General features: G+C 22.2%; 3 protein-coding genes and 1 non-coding gene across 6 annotated transcripts in view; 3 read left to right on the top strand and 1 right to left on the bottom strand.

Annotated features, from left to right (window-relative positions):
* Positions 1-1,338: 1,338 nt before the first annotated feature.
* LOC102678212 (asparagine synthetase [glutamine-hydrolyzing]) lies at positions 1,339-4,209 on the top strand. 2 transcript variants are annotated; one of them, XM_031511193.1, is made up of 10 exons: positions 1,339-1,520; positions 1,641-1,786; positions 1,869-1,994; positions 2,096-2,332; positions 2,398-2,572; positions 2,655-2,884; positions 2,949-3,076; positions 3,212-3,501; positions 3,567-3,801; positions 3,914-4,209. In XM_031511193.1, exons 2-10 carry the CDS (start codon positions 1,661-1,663, stop codon positions 4,080-4,082), a joined length of 1,716 nt encoding a protein of 571 aa, XP_031367053.1. In that variant the 5' UTR covers positions 1,339-1,520; positions 1,641-1,660; the 3' UTR covers positions 4,083-4,209. The 2 variants fall into 2 exon arrangements, with proteins under 2 accessions (XP_031367053.1, XP_006617193.1); XM_006617130.2 differs by lacking the exon at positions 1,339-1,520 and having other exon boundaries at positions 1,647-1,786; positions 1,892-1,994.
* A 120-nt stretch (positions 4,210-4,329) lies between these two features.
* Positions 4,330-4,402, bottom strand: Trnar-ccu. The gene has a single exon. It is a non-coding gene; the product is annotated as a tRNA-Arg (tRNA).
* A 153-nt stretch (positions 4,403-4,555) lies between these two features.
* Positions 4,556-7,357, top strand: LOC102678074 (polypeptide N-acetylgalactosaminyltransferase 35A-like). Its single transcript, XM_006617129.2, has 7 exons — positions 4,556-4,702; positions 4,846-5,194; positions 5,370-6,051; positions 6,147-6,264; positions 6,333-6,821; positions 6,917-7,048; positions 7,130-7,357. The coding sequence occupies exons 2-7, from the start codon at positions 4,846-4,848 to the stop codon at positions 7,289-7,291; spliced, it is 1,932 nt and encodes a 643-aa protein (XP_006617192.1). The 5' UTR covers positions 4,556-4,702; the 3' UTR covers positions 7,292-7,357.
* Positions 7,358-8,312: 955 nt separating this feature from the next.
* LOC102677934 (transcriptional adapter 1-like) overlaps positions 8,313-8,513 on the top strand; it is a 2,030-nt gene continuing 1,829 nt past the window's right edge. Inside the window, exon 1 of one of the 2 annotated variants that reach the window (XM_006617128.2) lies at positions 8,313-8,476. In XM_006617128.2, the coding sequence (XP_006617191.1) occupies positions 8,406-8,476 (71 nt within the window). In that variant the 5' untranslated portion in view covers positions 8,313-8,405. The remainder of the gene's footprint in view (positions 8,477-8,513) is intronic. The other variant, XM_031511204.1, reaches the window with a different exon arrangement.

The raw sequence follows: 8,513 nt of genomic DNA, 5'->3' as shown, positions 1-8,513 counted from the left end.
TCTGTCTCCTTTTGAACTTGTCATTCAACGATAGTATGTTGACACTTAACCTAAGCGCGTCGTAAAAATGCCGAACGCACCACCTTCGTCTTGAAAATATTTGTCGTTTTTAATCTTGAAAATACAAGTTTTAACATTAAATTTAAACTTTACATTAAGTACACAGTAAGTAACGAACGTCGACGATCCTCGATATCGTTTCCGCCGTGAAAAATGATTCGTCACCAAAAACTTTTTCGCCAACGATTTATTCCATTTTTGCAAATATGTTAATCACACTCTTTACACCGGACGGATAAATAAACCACGAAATAGAGATATTTTATTAAATAGCCGAGGCTATGGTGCCGCGTTATAGGCCATGAAGCGGCCGGCACGCAAGAAACCGGTGGCAGTTTCAAGAAGCGTACACCCCCGATCGCACATCCTTCTTGGAGCCCTGGCGAGAGCCAACTGCTCCATGCACTTGTATGCCAACATTCAAGGCGGTTCTACAAGTGACCAGCTGATTGAATAAACGATCTGGACGTTTGATACACACACGATTCAATTATCACGTTTTCTATATAAACATGATTTTTATAATTAAATATAAATTGATCAGATTTCAAATATATATATTATTAGAAAAACAATCTGTGGCAATCGAGAAATTAAATAGAAAAAGAGTAAATGGAAAAGAGGTACTGCGATCATATCTCTTTCTCGTCTTTAATATAATCGTCACTTCATATTACCAAATTTTTAGATGCATTGGAAGAGGGCACCACTAACTGCAAACGATGTATGAACGTTTGATTATCAATATAGTTTTTTAACAAATATTTGCCAAATAAAAAAAAGATAAGGCGAAGATAATTATTTAACAATTTAATTATTTAATACAGTACTTAATTAAATTAAATGAATAAATTCTATCTAATATAAAAAAAAAAAATTTATATAATGTATTAAAATATAAATGTGTACAATAAATATATTTTAGAATTTATTTTATTAAAATAAATAATTTTAAAATATATTAAGAATATAGACATTTTGACAAGATAAGAAAGTAATATTTTTCATTTAAATTAATTATACTGTTTCTTATATTTGCAAATGAAATTAATTTTTTAACTATATAAACAATAAAGAAAAATTTCTATTTTTTTAAATTTATATCAATATCTTAAATTTTTTTATTATGATATTTTTTAATAATTTTGTATCTATTATGGAAAAATTATATATACAATTACAAAAGATAAAATTAAAAAATTAAAAATGAGTTAAAATAATAAGATTTGTTATTTTTGATAATAATGAGGTAAAATAAAAAAATAAAATCATCAATTATTCTGAAGTTTATATTTTGTACATTAGCATATTGATAACGAAATGTCATAAATATTACATCAGAAAATTGTATGAAATCGTACATATTGCACAATATATATGTACGTGGAATAACCGCACACGTGTCCATTTGCTGTTGTTTACGATTGCAATTTTACAGTATAATAGTAACAAATAGTAATGTATTCTTTATTGTTTGTGATACCTTAATCTAATATTTATTTAAGAAATATTTTAACTTTTCATATATAAATTATATATAAATTTTCATAAATCAATAGTAATTTGTAATTTTTTTATAGACAAATATATTATAAGTAAAATGTGTGGAATTTGGGCTCTTTTTGGATTAAATGTATCATCTTTAACTAATATTTGCAATAATTTTGAAAAAATAGCACACCGTGGTCCAGAGGCATTTAAACTTGAATTTGATTGTGCAATTAAGGTATAATTTTATGAAAAAATTTTCAAATAATTATATTTTTATTAATGTATTATAAATAAATTTTTATATTGTTCATTTGTAGAATGGTTATTTTGGATTTCATAGATTAGCAATTGTGGATAATCTTTATGGTATGCAACCAATGAGACTTCATCAATATCCACATTTATTTTTATTATGTAATGGTGAAATTTATAATTGTAAAAAGGTAATATTTCTCGTTTTTTATTTAAAAATAATTTTAATTTCATTTAATTATTTTACTTATTATAACAAATTGTTAGTTATATAACAAATTAATATTTATAGCTTGGTCTAGAATATGGATTTACATATATCACTCAATGTGATGTCGAGGTGATAATTCATTTATATGCACATCTTGGTATTGAAAATGTGACCAGGATGCTTGATGGAGTTTTTGCATTTTGTTTAATGGATATTAAAAATAAAAGAATTCTTATAGGTAGAGATCCTTATGGTATTAGGCCTCTTTTCAAATTAAGTTCTGATGATGGACAATTAGCAGTTTGTTCAGAAAGCAAGGTATCAAATTAAATGATTTATTTTTATATGAAATAAATGTATATAATATTGAAATTTTTATTTAGGGACTTATAGAAATAATTAAACATATATCTTCAAAATTAATATTAAAACCATTTCCACCAGGACATTATGAAGAATATGAAATTTTAAATGATGGTAGAACAAAATTATTAAAAAGTGTAAACTATTATCAACCTGGAGACAAACCTTGTTTTCAACCTTTTGTTCCTTATAATAGTTTGTTGAAAATATATTTATTATGTAATATAGTATTTATAAGTTTTAAATAAATGAAATAATATAATAAATTATATTTCAGGTTTGACCAATACAGATATACATGGAAATATAAGAAAATTACTTTCAACTGCTGTTCAGAAAAGATTAATGTCTGATAGAGAAATTGGTTGTTTATTATCAGGAGGCTTGGATTCAAGTTTAATAGCTGCTTTACTTGTAAAACATGCAAAAGATGCAAATTTATCATATAAAATAAAAAGTTTTGCAATTGGTATGGGAGATAGTCCAGATATTATTGCAGCTAGACAGGTTAAATAATAATTTTATATTATGATCCAATATTTCGATTAATAATTAAATATAATAATATTAGGTTGCAGAATATATAGGAACTGAACATCATGAAATAATCTTTTTTCAAAATGATGTAATTGATATTTTAGACAAACTTATTTATCAGTTAGAGACTTGTGATATTACTACAATTCGAGCTTCTATTGGGTAAATTAAATTTTACTAGTGAAATATTTTATAATTATAATAATTTTATAAATAAATAATTAATAAATAATTAATAATATAGTAAATATTAATATAATTGTAGTAAATATTAATTTTATTTTATTTTTTATATAGTATGTATCTTGTCTCAAGATATATCAAGCAAAATACAGCAACAACTGTGATATTTAGTGGAGAAGGTGCTGATGAATTAGCACAAGGATACATTTATTTTAGGGATGCACCAAATCCAATAGAAGCTCATAATGAATCTGTACGATTATTAAAAGATATATATTTATATGATGGTTTGAGAGCAGATAGAACAACTAGTGCATTTAGTTTAGAATTACGAGTTCCATTTTTAGATATTCAATTCACAAATTATTATTTATCATTAGATGCTGCTTCTAGACAACCTCAAGGTATGATATTATAAAAAAAACTAAGAAGATTAAGATTAATAAATTAAAATATAAGTTCAATATAGGAGGAATTGAAAAATACTTATTGAGATCTGCCTTTAATGATACAAATCTTTTACCATCAAATATATTATGGAGACATAAAGAAGCTTTTAGCGATGGTGTAACATCAATTAAAAAATCGCTTTTTCATGTTATACATGATATTGTAAATGCTTGTATATCAGATGAAGAATTACAAAAAGCTCATTTGAAATTTCCACATTGTATTCCAAAAACAAAAGAAGCTCTTTATTACAGGTATAATATTTATATATTGTTACATTATATATAGTTTTATTATTATATATAGTTTTATATTTTATAAATTAATATTAAATATTAATATTTAAAAAATATATTAACATTTCAGAAAAATTTTTGAGAAATATTATGAAGGACAAGCTGAAAGTTTTGTACCATATTTTTGGATGCCACAGTGGATAAAAGGAATTTCTGATCCATCCGCAAGATTTATTATACATTATGCAGCAGATATAAAAAATAATCAAAAAGAAAATGAAAAGAGATTAAAAGTATAAAAACTGATTAAATTAAATATATATATATAAAAATTTGTAATTTAAAAAAAAGTATAAAGTAATTTGTAAAAAAAAATGTACATATATTATTTATGTTGTAGTACAATAAACATTTTAATAATAAGATGTTTGTGTAAATATATGTTTATTTTATTTTTATTAATTCTTATATTATTATTAGAAATATTCTAGAAGATAATAACAAAAAATATAAATATTGTAACAAAAAAAATGAAACGCATGATTTTACCCCTGGTGGGACTCGAACCCACAATCCCCGGTTTAGGAGACCGATGCCTTATCCATTAGGCCACAGGGGCTGTTGGATAAATTTTCTTATATCTTTAAATTGCTGTACAAAAAATTAGAAATAATTAAAAAATATTAATAAATATATATTATATAAATACTATTTTTTGACAATATTTATATTTATTGTTATAAGTAAATATATCATAAACTAATAAGAAATCAATAATACAGATATTATTGCTAAATTCCAAGATGGTGACATATATTTTATAGTAAAATCATTGTATATTTTTTTCAATCGATTTTAGAATGCAATTTAATTAAATAGTTGCAATTTAAATTGGATTAACAAAAATATTTTCTGTAAAGTAAGTTGGAATATATGTAATATTCTGTTTATTTTTAAAATAAGTTAAGTTTTAATAAAATTAAATATTCATAATAAATATATAGTTAAAAATGAAAAATATTATATATTTATAAATTCTATTTATTTTTTTAAATTTTATAGATGATGTCAACAAGATATATTTCATTTATATCTGGAATAATAATAGCCTCGTTAACTTGGACTTTTAGTTTATATCTTTATTCGAGACTATCTCAAAATACTAACACTATCAATCCAACAATGATAGTGTTAGAAAATTCAAAATTAGGAAAAGAATTTGAATTTTATCGTAAAATATACACTAATAAAGATTTAAGAGTACATAATAATTTAATTATTCACCATAATAAAGAAAATGCAATAGATAAAAATATTTATAATTTAAAAGGAAATAACTTTAAAAATAATGACAAAATGTTACAACAATTAAGATCTGTATCAGTAAAATCTGCTGTTACATTAGAACAAGGTATATTAAAAAATTAATGTTTGTTTTAATTTCTCAATATATTATGTTTTAATATTATTATTTATCAAATATTAATATTGATTAATATTAATATAATTCAAATATAATTGTTTCTATTAAAATTTTATTTAATTTTAAAAGAATCAATCTAATTTCATTGAAGATTTATTTATAGGTTTAGATGAACTAGGAATGATTAAAAATTTAGATGATCAACGAAAACGAGATGAAGGATATAAAAATTACTCTTTTAATATATTAGTGTCTGATAATATTGGATTACATAGAGAATTACCAGATACGAGACACAAATTATGTGAAATACAAAAGTATTCTTCTAAGTTATCAAATGCTAGTATTGTTATATGTTTTTATAATGAACATTATATGACACTTTTAAGATCCTTACATTCCATTATTGATAGAACTCCTACAAATCTTTTACATGAAATTATTTTAGTAAATGATTGGAGTGATAGCAAAATTTTACATGAAAAAATTAAAATATATATTGCTAATAATTTTAATGGTAAAGTGAAATATTTTAAAACTGAAAAACGAGAAGGTTTAATCAGAGCAAGAATATTTGGTGCAAGAAAAGCAACAGGAGAAATTTTAATTTTCCTAGATAGTCATATAGAAGTAAATAGGCAATGGATAGAACCTCTTCTTTCACGAATTGTTTATTCAAAAACTATTACTACTATGCCAGTTATTGATATTATTAATCCAGATACATTTCAATATACTGGTAGTCCTTTGGTAAGAGGTGGTTTTAATTGGGGATTACATTTTAAATGGGATAATGTACCAATTGGTACATTTGTGCATGATGAAGATTTTGTAAAGCCTATAAAGTAAGAATACATATATATATGTATATATATATTAGATATATTTAAATTTATAATAATTTTCTGTTATGTACATGTTAGTAATTGTTACTAAATAGATCTCCAACAATGGCTGGAGGTTTGTTTGCAATGAATCGAGAATATTTTACAAAATTAGGAGAATATGATGCTGGTATGGATATCTGGGGTGGTGAAAATCTTGAAATATCATTTAGAGTAAGTTAATAATCATTTAATATATTGTTTAGTTTAATAATAATTTGTAATAAATATTTTTCTTTCAGATTTGGATGTGTGGAGGAAGTATTGAATTAATACCATGTTCAAGAGTTGGACATGTATTTAGAAAAAGAAGACCATATGGAGCATATGATCAACATGATACAATGTTAAAAAATTCATTACGTGTAGCACATGTTTGGCTAGATGAATATAAAGATTACTTTTTACAAAATATTAAAAAAATTGATTATGGCGACATTACAGAAAGAATAAATTTGCGAAAGAGATTGGCATGTAAAAATTTTGCATGGTATTTAAAAGTAGTATATCCCGAATTAACTTTACCAGATGATAATAAAAATAAATTAAAAGATAAATGGGCAAAAATTGAACAGAAACCAATACAACCTTGGCACTCTAAAAAAAGAAATTATACTGATCAGTATCAGATTAGATTATCTAATTCAACATTATGTATTCAAAGTGAGAAAGATATTAAAACAAAAGGTTCCAAACTTATTTTAGCACCATGTTTAAGAATTAAATCCCAGGTGATTAAATATAAATAATAATGTTTTTTAAAATCATTTTTAATTTAAATTGATATTATTAATACATTTTTAAAATTTATTTAAATTTTTTATAGATGTGGTATGAAACTGATAAAAGAGAATTGGTACTTGGTCAAATGCTTTGTATGGAAGGAGCTGAAAAAATTCCAAAACTTGGAAAATGCCATGAGATGGGAGGCAATCAAGAATGGCATCATAAAAAAACTGTATTTATGAATTTTTTGATATTTATAATTAATTTACATATATATTACATATATTGATACATATAATCATATCTTGTTTAGAATAATACACCTATATATAATATGGCAGCTGGTACATGCTTGGGAATATTGCGAGGAGCAAAAAGTATTCAAATTATAATGGATTTATGTACTAAATCAAATACAAATTCAATATCTTGGGATTTGGTACACTTTAAAATTCTTTTAAAAGAAATTAGGTGACATCAAATAAAAGAAATATAGTTATAAAAACAAATTAAAAGAGCAGCTCTCTAAAACAAAATAAAAGCAAAGAATTAAACTCATGAATTTTTATGGAAATTTGTGATGTAAAATAGGTTATTATAAAAATTTTAGAATTTTTATATTATATGTTTTTATACTCTTTTACATTATAAGAATAAATGTGTGATTATTAATCAAAATCTAAAAAAATAATGAACGAATTTCTTTTTAAAAAATTTTAAATATATTTTTTAGTTAATTTTAAATATATATTTTCAAAGTAATGTAATGTTTATTATAATTAATATTTTTTAATCAAGAAAAGAAATTAATTTTTTTTAAAGTAATATNTTTAAATATTTTTAATTCATATTAAATTATATAAACATTAAAAAATATATATATATATAATATATATATATATTTTTATATAAAAAATAAAAAAATCAAATTGTTTTGATTGATTATGTATTTTATTACATATCATAATAGAATGTATATATATACAAGCAAATATAGCTTTAATATTTTAAAATAAATTAAAAAAAGTTTCTAATATATTTATTATTCTAAATAACAACCATTATGTTATATAAATCCAAATAATCAATATTAAAAAATTTAAATATAATATAATATAGATGTGAATATTGATATTGAAATTTAAGAAATGATTTTTTATTCTTGTTGATTTTATTTTAATAATTAAATTAATAATTCATACATAAAAATTTTTTTCACAGTCGGTATTTCAGAATACGAAATACAAAATCCTATAAAATCAGATATCTATTCTGTATATTATCTATGATTGAATGTATAATATATGATATACATATGTGTATAATTATCTTGTATATCAATGTAATCATTAGTGTTCAGTGTTTAACATATATTAAATATATTAATTCTTTTTAAAGAGATTATTGAAAAAAAAAAGATAAATTAATTTATATATAATCTATATAAAATTTTATTGAAATACAATGATTAATAGCATAATTAAATTGAAGATATTGTGGTAAAAGTAAAAATAAAAACAATAAGTTTAAAAGTCAAAAATTATTCAAATTAAAAATATTTGATTATAATATTTGAAACTTATTCAAAAATGACAACTTCAAAAGAATTAAATTTAGCTAGAAAGAGTCTTGTAGCCTCGCTTGGTGAAAATGCAAAAATGTAAAATATATATTTTAAATTTAAAAATAAAATAAAA

Source organism: Apis dorsata, unplaced genomic scaffold, assembly GCF_000469605.1.
Source record: "Apis dorsata unplaced genomic scaffold, Apis dorsata 1.3 scaffold_293, whole genome shotgun sequence".
Classification (NCBI taxonomy): domain Eukaryota; kingdom Metazoa; phylum Arthropoda; class Insecta; order Hymenoptera; family Apidae; genus Apis; species Apis dorsata.
The sequence above is the reverse complement of the archived record's forward strand: the minus strand, read 5'-3'. Positions and strand labels throughout refer to the sequence as shown.

What these genes read in the sequence shown, in the direction of transcription:
- LOC102678212 (XM_031511193.1), top strand. Translation starts at nt 1,661, where the DNA reads ATGTGTGGAATTTGGGCTCTTTTTGGATTAAATGTATCATCTTTAACT. An exon ending in ACCTTTTGTTCCTTATAATA is followed by an intron (nt 2,573 to 2,654) that starts GTTTGTTGAAAA and finishes ATTATATTTCAG; the next exon opens with GTTTGACCAATACAGATATA. An exon ending in ATATTATTGCAGCTAGACAG is followed by an intron (nt 2,885 to 2,948) that starts GTTAAATAATAA and finishes TAATAATATTAG; the next exon opens with GTTGCAGAATATATAGGAAC.
- LOC102678074 (XM_006617129.2), top strand. Translation starts at nt 4,846, where the DNA reads ATGATGTCAACAAGATATATTTCATTTATATCTGGAATAATAATAGCC. An exon ending in TGCTGTTACATTAGAACAAG is followed by an intron (nt 5,195 to 5,369) that starts GTATATTAAAAA and finishes ATTTATTTATAG; the next exon opens with GTTTAGATGAACTAGGAATG. An exon ending in GATTTTGTAAAGCCTATAAA is followed by an intron (nt 6,052 to 6,146) that starts GTAAGAATACAT and finishes GTTACTAAATAG; the next exon opens with ATCTCCAACAATGGCTGGAG.